Source organism: Rhipicephalus microplus, chromosome 5 (genome assembly GCF_043290135.1).
Source record: "Rhipicephalus microplus isolate Deutch F79 chromosome 5, USDA_Rmic, whole genome shotgun sequence".
Classification (NCBI taxonomy): domain Eukaryota; kingdom Metazoa; phylum Arthropoda; class Arachnida; order Ixodida; family Ixodidae; genus Rhipicephalus; species Rhipicephalus microplus.
In genome coordinates, this window is record NC_134704.1 from 5850557 (window position 1) to 5869673 (window position 19117).

A 19117-nucleotide genomic window follows, 5' to 3' on the forward strand; every position below is an offset into this window, starting at 1 on the left:
CAGTGGTTCAGGGACGTGTGCACCTCGCACGTAACCAGAGTAGCTATAAGATTGTCCACAAAGGTCAGCAGCTACAGACTTGTGGCGAATGAGGTAACTTGAGCCCGTAAACAAAACAAACCTATGAACAACTGCGGATGTCTCAATCTGACGCAAAACATTGGCGTCATAAAACTTGAAGCTGTGATGCTGACATCGTCAAACTCTACGCCCATCCTCACTCAAAGAGAGGTTGCAAGACAGTGTCAAGCGGCGCGAGCGTGTTGCAGCACAGGTGTGCATCCATGCGCGTGTGGCAACGATGCCATAGGAGCAACTAGTGACATGAAATTTGAATATAACGATACAAGTGAAACCAAAGCTTCTGTAAACTGGCTGATAAGGCCACCTCGACATTTTAAGCATGCGGCGGATCTTAGGAAATATTTTTTGTGGAATCAATTTTCCCCTGACTCCTAGCAAGATCCCTCTAATGAACAGTTGGCATAAATTTTTGGCAATTATTACTGCTCACCACTGTCCAATTGCAAAGCTGGCACTTTAATTCGATATCTGGCTTGCGAATGTTGTTTTCATCACAGAACTTCAATGTTACTGTAGCATTATCCAGAGGGCCACTTACTTCTGTCAAATTCGTTTGCCTAGTTCATTTTTCAACAGCACACATACATTGGTTCATGCAAAGGTTTGTCAAAAAACACTATCTTGCCCAAAGAAGCAAATTCGAGTTGACAATGAATGTTGAGTGGCAGGACTAACTACTAGACAGTGCTGGGTGCACGAGAAACAAGTTTTACATGCGAAAATCTATCTAAAGCGTCGATCACCAGTGATCGATCTGAATAGACGTGGTAACAGAAGAGTTAATGCATGCATGGTGAGAGCATACAAGCTGCGCTTTGTGTTCGTCGTCTTTCATGCCTTGATGCACATGTGGCAAATGATGCAAAAAAAATTTTTCTACACTACGGAACTAAGCAGAGAATACAGGCTGAATATGTGTTTGCCATCGTGGATTCGTGATAACTGTGCTCGGCTGCTGACCCAAAGGTAGTCGGTTCGCTTCCGGCCACGGCAGTCGCATTTCAATGAAGGCAAAATGACAAAGGCCTGTGTACTGTGCTATGTCAAGACAAATTAAAGAACACCAGATGGTCAAAATTTCCACAGCCCTCCCGCACAGAGTCTCTCGTCATATGGTTTTGGGATGCAAAACTAGTCTACCAATGAGGCTGACATCGTGCACGACACTCCTTGGACCTAAATTTGCCTTGCGCTCGCACTCAATCACGCCTGCAAGCTACACCATCGCTCGTAAACACGACTGCGCTGCTGCACTCCCAAGCCACCTCTGACCAAAAAATGGCTACCTACTCAGAGTGCATAGCGTCGCCGCCGTTCGCGCAAGCTCCCTATAGATAAAAAACAAAAATAGCGGGAAAACAAGGTCACTCTGCCTGCAAATCAAGGAGATGGGACAGAGTAATATTTTTCTTTGTTATAAGATCAATTTATTCGATGTAGATAAGGCATCAGGCCCACAGAAAAAAAGATTGTATTTTTTTTGTGCGGGCCCGGTTATAGTGTACTAAAATATGGGGTAGTGTGTTCAGGGAGGAGCCGTGGCTGACTCATTTGGTATCGACAGCCACGAGATGACGCCACCTTAGCATGGGCTGTCATCTCACGCTTTGCCTTTTATGCACTTCTGTGCTTTGATATTAGTAATAGCAGGGATTTAACGTGCCAAAATCACCATACGATTATGAGAGACGCCGTAGGGGAGTGCTCCAGAAATTCGACCACCTGGGGTGCTATAACGTGCACCTAAATCTAGGTACACAAACCTCAGTATTTGCGCCTCCGCCGAAAATACAGGCGCCGCGTCCGGGATTCGATCCTGTGATACGCGCTTGCATACGTAATTGCTGACACGTTCGCTAAAAGCTTTCTAATGGGTTTGTTTGTACTGCATTCAAAACAAAACAAAATGTCAAAGCTGCAACACACGCTTTAAATGCAGGTATTAACAAACGACGGCAAAGCAGTCATCCCTGGGTAAACTGCTTGCAGTTTTTAAAGCTCGGTTGGTGAACAAATAAAAAATGAAGATTGAGGTATTGAAGGAGCATCTATAAACCCGAAAGTTTCTTGTTATATTACTGCTATACCGAGGCGTAGCCTTCACACTGCGGCAACTTCCACTTCGTTACGCGCGCGGCACCGTTCTTGTCGATAGTTGCATCACGCAATTTTAATTACATTGCTAATGTGACAAAACTGCCATTTGAATGACAGGCACACCATAGCTGAAGACTTGGCAATAATTTTGACAATCTTCGGTCTTTAAACGATTATGCACCATCCGAAATACTGCTGCTGTGGCCGGGATATTGCACTGTACAGTCAAAAGAAAACATCACTTGGCACCACTGTCAGACTGCAAGAAGAAACCTTTTAATTATGAGTGGGCATACTGCAGTGAGCAGTAACACCGATTAAATTCATTGTCATTCCGTGGAATAATCGGTTCATGATCACTTCATCAAGATGGCACGTTTATGAACAATGATTTTCGTGTACAGCTCCTTTTTTTTTTTTTTTTTGCTTCTCGAGACTAATGGAGACCCTTTACGAAAAAATGAAGTCATGACAGCACGTAAATTACCGCTCTCTTTGACACAACATGCGGTGTGATCGAGCTCATATAAATTCAAGGTAAACAAAGCTTGAGTAAGCGTTCCAGCGAAGCTACAGTCCCTTAGTGTTCGCTACCTCGGGTTCGTAGTCAGCAGGAAGGTTCATCGATATACCTGAATCAGTGGCCTCACCGTCAACACAGGCTGCTGCAGTTTTCTTGGAGATGGTAGATTCGACTGCCGAATTCTTCCGCTTTCTCGGAGGTCTTGGGTACGGCGCTTTCTTCGATAAGTAGCTTGGAGCGTTAGGCAGTAACATCAGCAAAGCATCCGACGTTAGCTCTGGTCTCTGTACGTGGTACGCGTACTTCGCCGTTTATAACGTGCACGTAGTCTCCAAGAACACATCAAGGCTCGAAGTGTAGCTCACATACAGAGCACCCTTCGTTCAAAGACCCATCCTTTCAATGTAAATTCTCTTCCCAAACCTTCTTCCGTGCTTCGTCTTTGGGTGCAGCGAAAAGCGACGGCTGCTCACTTTTTTTTTTCCCCAATGGTACACCCTAGGTCCGTTCTATTCACCTGCACCGGTCGGAACCGGTTCACGGCTGTGCACGCGAAGTTCAGAAATTGTGCAGCGTGAGTTCAGCGGTGCAGGCACAGCACGACATCCGAAACAAATGACGATGTGCCGACCAGGTGTTGGCCTTATTTCTTTTCGGTTAAGTTACACCGTTCAGCAAACACTGACCTATGGCGAAACGCACATGCGGGCAGTTTATGAGGCGCGAACATCTTGGCAAAACACACCGCATTTGTAGAGGCGGGTACAGCGCCTAAGCCACCTACGCCCAAGTGCTGCGTCGTCTGCTCAGCTGCACGCGCGCCTGCACCGTCAGCGAAGGAGGTGCAGGAAAATCGTGAACCGGCGCTGCACCTTTCGAAACGAATGGCAGGGTTCAGCGGTCGTCAATGCTGCAACGCTGAAACGAATGGCAAGGGGCAACACCTCGTGAATTGGTTCACGTGGTGCAGGCGAATCGAACGGACCTCCTGTTTCGCACCTAGGTGCAAAGCAGTGTCGTTGCGCCAATGACTCGACATTGCCTCACTGTCGTGTGGCCAGCAAAAGCATTGCCAGAAAAATTTTCGTTAAGCAGGCACGAACACTAGGAACATGTCACAGAACAGCACCCGAGGAGGCAGAGCGGCGCAGAGCTGACAATCCTGCCAGCCCGTGCAACGGCAGCGCCGCCTTAAGAACCGGTTTTTTTGTCCACATGCGACGCTTGTCGCGATGCATGGCGAGAGAGCGTGCCTGAACACACTACCCCATATTCTAGTACACTATAGCCTGGTGGCACACATGTCACCGCCCCGTTATAAAGGGGACATAGCATCGAACCATCTATGGTCAATTTGGCGACGCCATGCGCCCACGATGCTTCGGGCGTAGCCGACCCGCAGGATGCTTCTGGCAAGCACATCCTCCTGCAACTATTCAGTTGGAGAGCACAAAATCATGCTAACGTGCTTACAGAGCCTTTATATGGAGCGAGAAGATCTACACAGACGAAACAGGGACATAGAAAGAACGTGACAGCGGTTAAGCATTCCCATATACGGAAGTCGGTAACACTGACCAGTGCCGCTGTTTCCAGCATGTTCTAAGAATTATTAAAACGCGACAATAGTCGATTCGCACAGGAGGCAGAGTCAATAGCGAGCTAAGCTGCCGCAAGAATCGTTAAATAATCAGATCCATACAAAGTGATCACACTACCCACGTGATGCCACAAGCACGCACACAATGACACGTACCATTTTGAGTTCGCACCGAGGCTCCAGAGGACCTTTTTCCTGACACTGAAAGCCCTGTGCCAAAAGACATTTTTGACTACAACTTGCGTTTGAAATTATTCCAACTGCCGATATCGCAACACAATGACAGCCCACGCCGGTGCCTCTGCTAACTTTTTGCTTTAGGCTTCAGGCTTTGTCAGCAGTGTTGCCAAAGTAAGGTAGTTGGCAGCGTAAAATCGACTAAAATTAGCGAAAAAACTTTGCATACAAAATAATATAGTTCTTTTCAAATGTTCTTAAAAATATTTCAGGCAGTAAGCAAATTTATCAGCAGCCGCAGTGTTTCAAAGACTAAACATAGCTGTATATTCACGTTTTTTTTTTTTATGCAAACCGCTTTTGGTGGCATGATCGGTTTGAAGGACAAGCAGAGGCAAAGTTCTGTGGTACTGTGCAGTATAATTTATAAAAAAAGAGCGTGAGGGCGTATGACCGACGCCACAAAACACCATCAGCCGACAGATAAAGAAAGTGCGGCTACTTTTTCCCTGGGAGACTACAGCAAAAGCACAATGTAGCAACGCTTGTCCAACAGTTGTTTCGTTTGCGACAGAGCGCAGGCCACGCATAGATGGGCCACGCGCCTGCATGTTCCCTTTTATAAAAATTTACACTGTACATAAAGTTAATAGTATATTAACCGCGATATTAACTCTATGGCAAGGTACGTACACAGAAAGGAACCGCTCGCAACGCTCATGAGTGCAGTGTGTATGCATAGCTATTTATTTCCCACGCCCCATTTTTTCCCCAGTTTTTTTTTTTTTAGCTAGATTGGTCACAGTATTTGCGGAGGAAGAAATAAACTTCCTCTATTATTTACGACTACTCGCTTCAACGAGAACAACTACTATAATCATCATCGTCATAAAAAGGTTTTTCTCATGGAGGAATTCCTCATGAAGGAAAAACTACGCTACATCGTACTAGAAGTGGGACAGTGGAGTGAACGAGGCGGCCGCGCCGTATTTCGGCTGATTCTCCGGCGGGCGACACTAGCGGCGGCGCTGTCGTCTCATAGTACTGAAGATCTCAAAAGCATCTGCATTGGCAACGCGCGTGCCGTAGCCTGCGAAAGCGTGTACTTGCTCGTTTTTAGCGCGTTTAAAGCGTTTCTGAGCCTTTATCAAAGTATGCACACCTGCTAAGCGCCATAGTGCACGGGTGAATATGCAGGCACGCCGAAATTGCGTCCAGACATTTCTGTTTCAAGAACCTGCTGACAAAAAAATAAAAAAAACCACCGAAGAAATAGTCAAGACAGAAGAAATCATATTAAAACACGCCCCTTCCAGATAATTTTCGATCTCTCACAAGGACTTTTATGAAGCTCCGATTCTGCAGATTGGCGTGTCATACTTCAAGGGTTATGACATCATGTGCTAGACATGAATGATGGGCAGGTACGAAGAAATCTACATTAAAAAAAGCACACCAGAGATACCGAAGCCCATAGCAATTTCTGCACGTGGCGCGCGGCTCTTTCAGTACTACTCGACTGCAGCGCCGCCGCTACGGGCAACGCGAAAGGTATCAGGCGGCGAGGCGCGGTCACGCCACTCAACACTTCTAGTACACTCTAACTACGCTTTCCTTCCTCTCTGGCATGATTGGTATGGTCATTCCATGGTCTTTCCTTCTCTATTATCGCATGTCGCGGAATATTCTGAACCAGCGTCTGAACTGACTAAACCATCCGAAGCACTTCACGGTTCATGAAGCGTACACAGTGACAAATTTTCGGTTTTTAAACTTTATCGCCATGATTAAAGCACGTTTGCGCTCTTCAAAGAGGGACTCAAAAGCAGTAGAGCCTGCTCAGACGGCTACTCCGCGCTCTTCAAAGAGAGACTTGAAAGAGCCCGTTCAAGGCCAGACAGCTGCTGCGCCCTCGAGAAAAAAGAGAGAAGCCGTGCTTAAGATTGAATATTCTGATGGTCCGCGTCGTGAAATGGGAGAAACAAGCCACTCTTGGATGCCTGAAAATTGGGAGGAGGTGTTGGAAAACATTCGCAAAATGCGTCGGACAATCGAAGCTCCCGTTGACACCATGGGCTGCGACAAGTGCCCCGACCAGTCCGTTTCACAGAAGGTGTGTTCAGCTTTCCGATACTCTCTAATATTTACAGTTCAGCCGCGCTCGCTTACCGGTGACATATACGCTTTGTCCGAGCGCAACTGGAAACCGTGCGCGAGACTACGACCTACTGGCTACTTTGGCAGTCCGCGTGTAGCCAGAAGTGGAAAATCGAAGAGGTCGACTGCTCGAAACGAAGGTCGGGGTCATAGAAAACACCTTCATAGTCGGGGTGGCAGTGTTGCCAGACTGCCACCAAATTTGGTGGCTATATTTGCTTACACAGTTCCAGCTTTTCTGTAGTGTTGCTTGCCTACTTCCGTAAAACGATCAAGTTTGATCTGTTCATTGAAGAATGGAGCGTACATCGAAAAAACACCAGACCTGCACGGAAGGCGCAGCACAGTCACAGCGAAAGCTAGAAGGGCGGCCTTTCGGAGCTGTTTATAAACACTTGCTGGGTATTTTCAGGGTAGTAGGCTGGCATTTGCTACACTATCCTTTGTCATTCTTCTGAGAAGTGTGGTGTTCGCTAAACTAGTGCGAGGAATTTCGTGCCAATTGTTCATGCAGTGGCTGGCGATGATGAGGAATTATGCCTGAAGTGGGTATGCGCCACAGTTAATAGGGGAACAAGAACAAGCTTTCGTGGTGGATTGGAGCATTGGACGACCCACTCGTTACACTATTCCCATTGTGTGGCGTCTGGTTGTTCGTCTGCTGTTCTAAAACGCTTTGTTACTCATAATAACACAATTTCTTTCCCTACATCAAGCCTGCCTAGGGCATGTTTGCCAACTAGTCCCGAGCGATTTCACGCGACGTGATTACGGACACCGGCGGCGACGGTAGACTACTACAGCGCTGCGCAAGACCCGAGTTGTGATCTTTTAACACTGAAGTTGATTTGCGACACTGAAGTTGTTTTGCGCAGTAATAATCAGGACACTGAAGTTGTTTTGCGCAGTAATAATCAACTAACTCATGAGTTGACTGAAGCAATTCATATAAGAACAAGAGCAGATCAGTGCGTCAGCCAACATGAAGAAGAGTTTGCCTTTCTAGATAATGTTTCCGAATAATCTTTCTGGCTTTGTTATCAGACCGTTGTTGTGCTGCCATGGTTGTCCTTTTGACTTGCTTGACACGCATGTGTTGGTCTTTATTTGGTGCATTTATATTCTTCCTCTCTAATAAATCTTTTAGTTGCGAGTAAGCGCTTGTCCTGTGTTTCTTTGTAGTCTTTCTTCATGCGCTTAAACGCCATGCATCTCAACCAACTATAGCCCAAGTGTCGATTCTCTCCTTGACCCATTCGCCGATTGGTAAGCGAATTGCGAGAGGCAAGCCATTATCACGAAGAGAACTGCCTATTGTGCAGTGCACCAGACTCCCCCCCCCCCCCCCCTATATTGCCATATGCGAGAGAAAAGTGCTTAGGTTCAACTTAATCGTGTGGTCTGGTTCACACAATAGGCACTGCATTGTGCACAATGAATTTCCTATAAATTTTTGTAAATGTAGTAATTTCTGTTTTGTGAAATGTTTGTGATATATTTTAAGTATATTTTTCATTTGTAATAATAAGTTATACACTTAAAATGCTGCCAACGTGCACTGGGAGCATCTAGCAAAAGTGCATGATGTACGAGTGAACTTGGATTTATTATTAAGTTTCAGAAACATACAAGTGCACTTGTAATGATGAATACTGATTGTGCTAAGAGTTGATTTGCACGCACCAGGGTGCACTAGTGAGTGTAGCAAGCTCTCTTTGCATTGTTTCATGTGGTCTCTTCCTGATGGGTCAATTCGTTTGTGCCAATAGGGCTTGCTCCAGCTGTCAGGCCACTAATTTGAATACAGTTTTGAAAACCATAGAGAGCCCTATCGGGCTAAAGGGGCCAGTGAGCGGACTAAAAATATCGAGCTTTGTTACCCTTCTCAGCGCAGACTTCTGTGAGAGTTATGGAATGATCCTGAACTAATGCATGGTGTCTATTAAAATATCCTGCCTGTCTGCTGAATAAACCACGCTGGCTGAAATGACCAATACCTTTTTGTGTACTTTGCGACCAAATGACCTGACTAGTGCACTTAGTGTTGGCATTCCATCGAAGCTTAGCTTGTAGCTTAGTTGCTGCTCACAAAACTGAATCAAAAGAGATAGGCACTCGGTTTTCTTCATCATCAAATGAGTCGACGCATTAAAGCAGCACTTGCAGTCGTGAATGGAATACAGTACCTGTTCCATTACCACCTGCTTGGCTCACTTCAATAAAGCAGAACTGTGCATCAGGAGATGCCATGTTTTTTTTACAATGCGTAATGGTGGTGCTATTCATCACTAAAATGATGAAATGTCGTGTTCACTGTCCTTGTGATTCCACCTGAACGTAACATTGAATACTACATATGTACCTTTTTTGCCTTGAATTGCTGCAAGCATTGTGAAAACTCCACTTGGGTGTGATACACTACATGAGAAAGCAGTTTAGCGTAATGCCTTGTACAGTACTTATAGATTCAAACAAAGCATAAATTTTTTTAGTATCACAACTTTTATGTATGATTGCATGCTCAAGAAAACTACGTCGTGTTGTGACGAATCTGGTTTTTAAAGATTGTCATTCCTGATTCACGCGTTCAATTCCAAGTTATGCCAATCTGACCCCAACTGATGATGGTAGAAACAATATTATGTGTGTTACTTAACCTTAATCGTCCTGTTTCAATCTCCCAGTACTGAACACTCACCTCTTGTGTTTATACAGCTCCTGGTATATGTACTGTGCTTAGGCATGTTGAGATGCATCTGTGGTTTAACAGCATTGACCAAACATTCCATATTGCAGCTTGTTCGTTACCAGCTCTTGGTCTCACTGATGTTATCAAGCCAGACAAAAGATGAAGTGACCCATGCAGCTGTGGGACGCCTGCGTGAGTTTACCCTGACTCCAGAGAGTATTGTAGGAGCTGATGAAAAGCAGATTGAACGACTCATCTACCCGGTTAGCTTTTACAAGGTGAGCATGTGTAGCACTTTATTACAGAACTTTAATGTTTAAGAGTCATTCACAAGCATCAGAATTGAGAATTTAAGGGCTCGTTTTTTTTTCTTTTGTTACACACAATATTAATGATCGAGGGATATTAGTAGCAGTAATTTCAACTAATGAATAACCCGTCCGATGCACTGAGCTCCCTCCGTCCATTTTATAGGGTGCGCATTTTAAACGTTCGTTGTCAGCGCCGCCATAACGACGAGTGGGGAACACTCTTTTTCTGCCTGTTGACGCCACATACCAAATAATCTTATTACGAGCTGACCAATGCCAATCGAGGAGTAACTCAAGGGGACCAATGTTTAGACCAGCTTGTGTGGGCCACCATGTTGCATTCACTTCTGCTCGCACCACAATTGTCTTATCCCGTTCTTGCACGTCTGATTGGTTCCAACGTGCAAATAAAAATTCGAGTAGCAACTGAATGAGTGTAGGTAGTTGCTTTTTATCTACAATTGCTATTTGCGACCAGGCGCTTCATGAACAACTAGGTCGCACGATGGGAATGTAATCATAAGGTCTCTTGTAAGATGACTCGAAAGCGATACGGTGAGGATGATTCACTGTGCCTTTTGTATATGCTGCTTTAAAATAATTTTTAATCATGCAAACACCGCAAGGATAAAGTGAATGTGCAGCTGTGTGTAGGCGTATGGGCAATCCAGCGATTTATTTTTTCTTCATTTTGCGTCAATGTCGACTCAAGCTCAAGTTTGAACAAGGCATTGCCTTAAATGGGCCCTGCAGCACTTTTTGAGCACAGTCAGAAAATGCTGCCTCTTGGTAGTTACGAACATTACAGCTCAGCACGCAGCTTATAATTTACCAATTGCTCAGTCAGCTAAAAATCACTCCCTCATTTTTCTACGAATGATGCTATGTGCCCAAGTTTTCTCACCATATACCCAAGTCCACAGCTGTTCGCTGATTTGAGCATCCGCATAGTCACTGCAGCTGCCACGAGATAATATCATGTGCCTACATGCGTGCGTGTGATTACACTAAAATCAAGGTGTACATAAAAGAAGTAAAGATTCTGCCTGAGGTCACGAGATATATTGACATTCTTGCCCCCTTGTCATCCTCCTCCGCTTGCTGGCAAGAAAGGAAAGATAAAAAAGCTTCAAGTGTGCGACAAATTCCTGTAACTCTGCTCGAATTAGACAGATTATCACATTTGTTTTGCCATGCGATTTGTGAAGCATCTTGTGCTAATAGTGAAGCTATTCCACTATAAATATGAAAAGAGTAGCAGCTGAACAGTCTTGCTTTCGATGATCCCTTCATGGTTAAGAATCCCAACAAAGTTGTTAGATATTTTGAAGATAACCCCTCTTTGCTTCTCGATAGATGTGGAAAAACTGTTTTATTCTGTACCCCATGCACAGCTATTTAAGGCAGAGCATTGACAAAAAGGGAGAGGTACCTTTTATGAACACTGCTGCAGTCTCTGTTGAAAGGTTTTTAGCATTGTTGGAATTTCACATTGACGCAACGTTTATCTCGTCTCATGATCATCTGTTTGTACAGAAGAAAGGCATCTGTATAGGATCATGTGTCGCACCTGTGCTGTGCAACATTTTCCTTTTCAACATGGATTGACACCTATAAACCGCTTTGCTATATTACAAGGTTTTGAAGATGTTTAATTTTGCTGATGATTTTTTAATTGTTTTGACAAAACAACCAAGTTGCACTTATTCTGAGTGTGTGGGTCAAATACTAGATTCTTTTAATGCTCTAGGACAAGGGCTCAAGTTTACTCATGAGCTTTCCACTAGTGACAAACTTCAATATTTAGATATTCATTTCACGATTAATAAAGGCCATGTCTGTTGAATGTATCACCCTTGTGTTCAGAAAGAATTTTTGAAATTTCATTCCCCTCATTTGAGGACTGTGAAGAGGGTGATTGCAACTGCCAGTTTTCAGATGGCTCTAAATAGGTCCTGCTCACATGCAGTTAATGATAGCTTTGAACTGGAAGTTTCTAGACTTGTTTCCGCCAGAAACCGCAGGAGACAATACTGCAGGTCGTCTTCCGTGGGGCCTTTGTGGTGAGTCGAGCATCAGCGCTGCTGCCTTCGCATTGCCTTGTGTTAGTTATTATATTATTGGTGGTAAAGTACAATAAATGTTTTGGTATGGTATGGTTTGAGTGCGTCTACTGTCTTTATGTGTTCCGAGGGCATGCCCATTACGAGACCTTTCCTTTGTTGCTTTCCCTCTCATTGCCCTGCAGAATAAAGCCAAGCATCTGAAGCAGACAGCCAAGGTGTTGCTGGAGAAGTATGATGGAGACATTCCAGACAGTGTGGAGGGCCTGTGCAGTCTCCCTGGAGTGGGGCCCAAGATGGCCTACCTGGCCATGAGCTGCGGCTGGGGTCGCACTGTGGGCATCGGTGTCGACACGCACGTGCACCGCATTTCTAACAGACTTGGCTGGCTGCCTGCACCTACCAAGACAGCTGAACAAACACGCAAAGCACTCGAGGCTTGGCTGCCCAGGTCATTTTAAAATCATGATCACAGATTGAAGTGCACTGCCGTTACTTTTATCGTCTTACTAATGGGCATCAGCCTGTAATCCAAAATATGGTAGGAAGGGGAAGATTGAGGGAAGATTGAAGAATCAGGGGTTGTTTGCTCAAGCCAATGTTTTGACAAGACTTCTTCAAGGCTAAAACTCGTTCTAATGAAATATTACGCCCAATCACAGAACTATATCAATTATCAGTGGTGGGGAGGCGGAGAGACAAATGCTTGCATGTCTTGCACTGTGAATCTAAGCGGGGTTACCGTTGGTGGCTACTTTGCATCCAAATGGCTAATTCACGACCCCATCTATCTACGAAAACTTTTTGACTACATTAGCAGGGGTGGAACATCCCAAGTAGAATAGAGAGCAATTTCTAGAGTAGAATCTTACTTTTAGAGCACTAAATGCAAATTTGGAGCAAGTTACAGGAAATAAAACATCTATTATTTATAACAAAAGACCAAATTTAGAGCAAAAGAGGCTTTCATTTAGAAAAAAAAAAGTATGTTCAAGCCATTCAACATTACCAAATCATGCAGTGTGAACATGAGAACTGCTGTTTCTACAAAACTAGTATTTCGATCTATCCCAATCAGCAAACAATGATAAAGTCCACAGTAGCACTTGCTGTGTCTGTCGAATCCTTTGACAGAATCTGTGAATTAAATGTGTATCTACCAAGCTGGGGACATTGAAGTTCAAGGGATTCGTGAAACTGAGTAGTAGGGGTAGTGAAAAAAAAAAACTTCTTTTTAAGAGTGGCATGGCAGAAGTGTCATACACTGCTCCAAACTATCACCAGTGACTTTTTCAGACGTGAGCAAACATACTAGTGCTCACAATTGTGCGGTAGTATACACGCATGAGTAATTGAACGAAATTTACTGCCCCAGTGCTAACAGCTCCTTTCAAATTATATGCTTTTCCACAGAGCACTAGTGTATTGCGGCGAAGGTGGTTTTAACAGCGTTGTGCACGGGTTAGAACAAGGCCAATAACTTTTCGAACACCGTTACACCCAACCCCACCCATTCTCCTTCTTTTTTTTTCATGATCGGGTTTAGGTATCGCGCGCGGAAAACGTGGTATGCGCTCCCAGCTCTAGTTGCTCACATGCCACAGCCACTTTTGCTGACCACGAAGTTCACATTTCTCACGCAATGTTTCTGGCTACGTCAATACATTTTTGTCTTGAAGTTGCGTTGTCCCTCTCATAGGTATTCGTTGTGGTGAGTGGACCGATGGGCACACAGCTTTGTCACTTTATCTGGTCGATCGCGTCTCGCGACCTAATAAGATTGAGGTTAGCGTGGTAGGTTGCCGTGGTTTAAGGTTAGAGTTTGTGCACTTAGATTAATTGATGACTCAAACTGCAGGTGGGAAGTGTACGTGGCCTGCATTTCTCGCTAAAATTAGCGCAACTGAGAAAATTTTGAGGCATGGCACAATTTTAGCAAATTTCATGGCGCAGCTCGGCGCAAAAATAGGGAATGGTATGAAATTGGCACAATTGGCTCAGCTGTTGCATCCCTGCATTAAACTTCTGTTTAGGTGCCAATTTTCTTTTTCATTTTCAGATTAAAAAATGAAGGAAGCCTGAAGATGTTTTCGACTTTTTTCTGTCGCGTAAGCTCAGCCACAGGCTCACCAAAGCACCTCACTGCAAAGTGGTTATAAATCAAATTGTGATCAGTTTAGGTTTGCCGCTTCAAGAAAAAACTTTAAACATTGTGACTTTCCCAGTGAATTGTTGGTGGGAATGCTCCAAAATTACCCTGTCTCTGGAAAGAACTATTCTGCATGAATATTGTGAGCGCTGACTGTGTAGTTTATCATCTTCACCTGCGCATACAAATCGTGATCATCATCGTCGTAGTCTCTCACTGCGTGTTCAGTTGCTGGCTCAAGCGCCTGTTTTGTAAAATACGTTTGCTCCATCGTACCTGATGTCGTCTCACAAGTGGTGGAGGTGCTGTGATCTAGTGTCCTCTTGCTCTACCGGTCACCCCTGGAGCTCTGGTCTGGTCGACATCTGTGCTTGCCAACAGTTATGGCGCAAAACAACGCACCCCCTGCTGTGCTAACCGCATCCAGGGGCCCGACGAATTGTGCACATCGTTAATTGAAGACGTTCTGGCTTTCTGCCACCTCGCCCAAAATGACATGCCGAATGCCGGAGGCCGATCGTATTCGCCATGTGCTGAAAGGCATCAACTTCGTCGCCTTTAATGCTCTTGTCATGCAGAGACCAACAACAGTTCAGGACATCATTACCACCTGCCAGCACCTTGACGCACTCAATGCGCCTTCCACAGACCTCCTGTGGCACTCGTCTTACTGGCGAGCATGAGCTGCGGGCTCTAATTCGCACCATAGGAGAGAAGAACTTCACAGCCTTGTTCCTGCCAGCGCAACTACTTCATCTGTGCGCTCGCCCCCTCCTAACCTGCAGGAAATTATCAAGGATCAATTGGCGTCGATGACGAGCGTCAGACATGCCCCACCCTTTGTGCCCTTACATGTGCATACGTATGCCGAAGTTGTCTCACGGCCTCCTGCACCAACTCCACCTGTACCTGCAGACGTCGTATACAATCGTTTGGCCACGATAGCAGCCAAGATACCAATACAACCACACTTCCCTTCCTGGCGCTCTACACGCCCTGTCTGCTACTACTGTGGCATACGAAGACTTATCTCCCGCTTTTGCCACCAGCGCCAGCAAGATGAACAATGAGGTTATTCATTGTACGAGAGTGACCGTGCTCCAAAGTCTTACCCCTACATTCCAGGAACCTACATTCCCTCGTCACGATGTTAGCCTTCACTTCCTCTGTCACACGGTGACCCTCGTTCTTTCCGCTCACCCCGCTGTCGTTCATCATCGCCCTTCCGCCATACTACTTCGCCTTTACGTTTTGCCCTGATGTCCCTCAACAGTCACTCGGAAAACTGGACACTGCAGTTTTTGGAAGAGAAACTGTGCTTTGTCGAAGTGTCACACGTCCTCTTGTACGCCCTGCAAATTTACTGACTGCTTGTGTAGAAGGTATTTCGGTTGATGCACTCGTGGACACTGGAGCCGCCATTTCAGTCATTATTTGCAAACTATGTCATCGTTTACGAAAAGTACAAACTCCGTATGTTGGTCCGGTGTTATGTGGTGCTAATGACAATCCAATTTGCCTTATTGGAAAATGCACTGTTCGTGTTTTGATTGACGGAATTCGCCACTATATACAACTTGCTGTGCTTTCTTCATATGCTCATCCGGTTATATTGGGCTGCGACTTCCTGTCTGCTGCTGTCATTTCGTGTGGTCCGCCCGTAATTCGCATTACGGACACTGAGCCTTTTAGTGCTTACGATTTCTCGTCACCTCACCTTTTCGCAGCTGCAGATTTTGTACTTCTTCCCGCCCAAGAACGTATTCACACAATTAGGTTGAGTGATAGCATTGGCAGTGGTTGTCCCTAATTAGCGCTGAGGAATCGTGATCCCCTGTTGTTTAGTGCGGTTTTCACATGGTCATGCCAGTCTCACTGCCTACAACACGACAACAGAGCCACAACTACTGCGAGAGGGTTCCACTGTTGCCAGCCTCATCGACACAGCATGTGTCGTCACTGTATCATCTTTGTCTTCAGTCGCTAAGTGTATGCCGCCAGAAGGCTCATCTAATGCGCTTAAAGCCACTCTGAGTGCTTATCTTACTTTAACACAAATGAATGACTTAGTGGCCTTTTTAATGAAACACCAGACTTGTTTTGACATTTGTTCGGATGGCTTGAGTCAAACTACGGCGGCCTCTCATCGCATTGCCACAGATGGGTCTCGAATTATTAGTCGTCGCTTTTGCCGTGTGTCGCCTTCAGAACGCAAGGTTATCGAAGAAAAAGTCAATGACATGCTCACATGCAATATTATCAGACCTTCAGCAAGCCCTTGGTCTTCTCCTGTTGTCCTAGTTAAGAAAAAGGATGAATCAGTGCGATTTTGCATTGATTACAGGGCACTAAACAAAATTATCCGGAAGGATGTATATCCTATGCCTCGGACTGGCGATGCCCTTGACACCTTACAGGGTGCAGAATACTTTTCAAGCCTTGGCTTATTCTGGCTTTTGGCAGATCCCTATGCATGAGTCGGATAAAGAGAAGAGCGTTCGCTACTCCTGATGACCTCTTTGAATTGAATGTGATGCTTTTTGGGCTGCATTTGAGCAAATGATCGATACGATGCTATGGGGCTGAAAATGGAAGCCCTGTCTTTGTTACCAGGACGACATTGTCATCTTTTTATCCAGGTTCTCGCAACACCTGGAACGTCTAGACGAAGTACTCACATGTCTAGCCAAAGCCGGTCTCCAGCTAAATACCAAGAAGTGTCGGCTTGCGAGCCGCAGCATCAACGTGTTAGGTCTCATTGTCAGCAAGCTTGGCATCGAACCTGATCCTGACAAAGTGGTTTCTGTGTTGCACTTTCCTCCGGCTTATCTCGTTCTCCCAACAGCCGCTTATGATGACAACTCACACATTTCAAAGTTCACGATGGGGTGCTACTTCAACAAATTTACTATCCTCTCGGTAGCCGATAGGTCCCAGTCACACTTTGCTCACTTCGACTCGAAGTTTTAGAAGCCTTTCATGACGACTTGACGGCTGGCCACTTGGGCTTTCATAAAACCTACGATCGCATCAAATTTCGCTGTTTCTGGCCTGGCCTCTCCACTAGTGTTTTCAAGTACGTCGCTTCTTGTTTGTCATGTCAGGACTGAAAACGTTCACAACCTCTTCCCGCAGGCCCTCTAAAACCTCTCCCGTGCCCGTCCACTCCCTTCGAGTCCGTCAGCATTGATTTATATGAACCCCTTTCGCTTACACCCGCTGGTCACTGCTGGATTGTTACTGCCACGGACCATCTTACTCACTATGCTGAGACGGCAGCTCTTCCTTCTGGCGCTGCCTCCAAAGTGGCCGACTTTGTTTTGTGTGCTGTTATCTTACGTCACGGTGCCCCTCGTGTTCTCCTGAGTGACTGTGGCAAGACATTTTTTTCTCATGTGCTCGCTGAAGTCCTACAGGCCTATGATGCCATCCATAAGACCACCTCGGCATATCATTCATAAACAAATGGTCTCACTGAGCATTTTCATAAAACTTTGTCAAACATGATCTCTATGTATGTCCAGCCCGATCACAAGAGCTGGGACAACATACTACCACCTTTCGTCACGTTTGCCTATAACACTGCCATTCAACGCACTACAAATTACAGCCCGGTTTTCTTTGTGTATGGCCGTGCACCATTTTTTGTCCTAGACACCAGCTTTTTGTCCATGGCTTCTCTCCTATCTGCGTCCCTTCCTAAAGAGTTTGCTGCCCATGTCAACCACTACTGCAGAAACGCCCGTGCCAACAGCTCTACCATACAGGCCCAGCAAAAAGTTTGTTGTGATGTGACACGTCATGTTGTGTCATTCTACCTAGGTGTCAAAGTGTTCCTCTGGACACCTTTTCGCACACCCGGCCTCTGTGAAAATTCTTTCACAGATACCTGGGTTCTTACACCAAGCTTGAACGAACATCGGCCGTGACTTATCGCGTTGCTCCGGTTAGTTCAGCTTCTGATAGTCGTTGTCGCAGGACAAAGATCGCCCATAAGTCTCGCCTGAAGCCTTATATTTGGCGCTCGTACCCTTACTGAATAGACGTCTTGCTGTGCGCTTTCGTGAAGGGTGGAAATATTGCGTGTGCTGACTGTGTAGTTTATAATCTTCACCTGCGCATACAAATCATCGTAGTCTCTCACCGCGTGTTTGGTTGCTGCCTCACGCGCCTGTGTTGGAAATACAAGAGTCGCTCTGTCGTAGCTGACGTCACCTCACAATATATATACAGATGCACCGAACTTATACTGATACTAGTTGTTGTGCCACCCGGTGCAAAATATGATTTATTATACTAAATTTCATAAAATGCAAGGTTATTTATCTTCTGAAACACTAACAGTCTGCCTATTTACATTATGAACAGCATTGTATTATAATTTATAACCTCTGACTCGCTATCTACTTGTCATAATTTCAGAGTGCTTGCCAAATGTGCTCTACCCCCTTTTTATTTTGGTTACTTTAATCTTGTGGTTTGTCTCTGCGGTTATTACCTGTCATAAGTAAATAGACATAGTCTTTTACGACTTATAGTGCACTATTAGCTATCTCGAAGCGCTGTTCTCTTCCGAGTTAGTTGTACATTACTTTCGCTTTCTGCAGATTAACTTTAGGACCTACCTTACTGCTCTCCTCATTTAACTCCGTAATCATGTGTTGCAATTCGTCCCCTGAGTTACTCAGCAATGCAATGTCATCGGCAAAGTGCAGATTATTAAGGTACACTCCATTAACTCTTATTCCTAACTCTTCCCATTCTAGACCTCTGAAAACCTCGTGTAAGCATGCAGTAAATAGCATTGGGAAAATTGTATGCCCTACCCTTCTTGATTGGTATTCTGTCGCTTTCTTTATAGACCACTATGGTGGCAGTTGATCCTCTTTTCACCAAGTAGTACGTAGTTGCAAATAAAATGATTTATAACAGCTATCGGTGCGCCCTGGTTAAAATTGCAGGGAGCTGTGGGATGAAGTGAACCACCTGCTGGTGGGGTTTGGCCAGACAGTTTGCAAGCCAGCTGGGCCCAAGTGTTCATCCTGTCTCAACGTGCAGCTGTGTCCTTTCAGCAAGAAGCATGCCAGGGCAAAGTGAGCCCCTCCCAAGGCTGGATCATGGTGCAATGCCTTTGTATGATGGTGTCTCTCGCCTTCACTCAAGACATGTTTTACTTCATCCACAGACAGTAGGCAATGCAGCACAGTTTTTTTTTGTTTTTTTGTTGAAGTAAACAACTTGCAATTTTACATTTCAAAAAGCCTTTC

General features: G+C 45.2%; 2 protein-coding genes across 2 annotated transcripts in view; one reads left to right on the forward strand and one right to left on the reverse strand.

The window, feature by feature from the left end:
• The window catches only part of CCT1 (chaperonin containing TCP1 subunit 1), an 81187-nt gene extending 76536 nt beyond the window's left edge, over positions 1–4651 (reverse strand). The window contains exon 1 of the mRNA XM_037426316.2: positions 4461–4651. Coding sequence (XP_037282213.1) covers positions 4461–4530 — 70 coding nt within the window. The 5' untranslated portion in view covers positions 4531–4651. The remainder of the gene's footprint in view (positions 1–4460) is intronic.
• A 1376-nt stretch (positions 4652–6027) lies between these two features.
• Nthl1 (Nth-like DNA glycosylase 1) lies at positions 6028–19110 on the forward strand. The gene is made up of 4 exons (XM_037426314.2): positions 6028–6594; positions 9435–9605; positions 11887–12152; positions 18812–19110. Exons 1-4 carry the CDS (start codon positions 6265–6267, stop codon positions 18945–18947), a joined length of 903 nt encoding a protein of 300 aa, XP_037282211.2. The 5' UTR covers positions 6028–6264; the 3' UTR covers positions 18948–19110.
• The last annotated feature ends 7 nt before the right edge of the window (positions 19111–19117 follow it).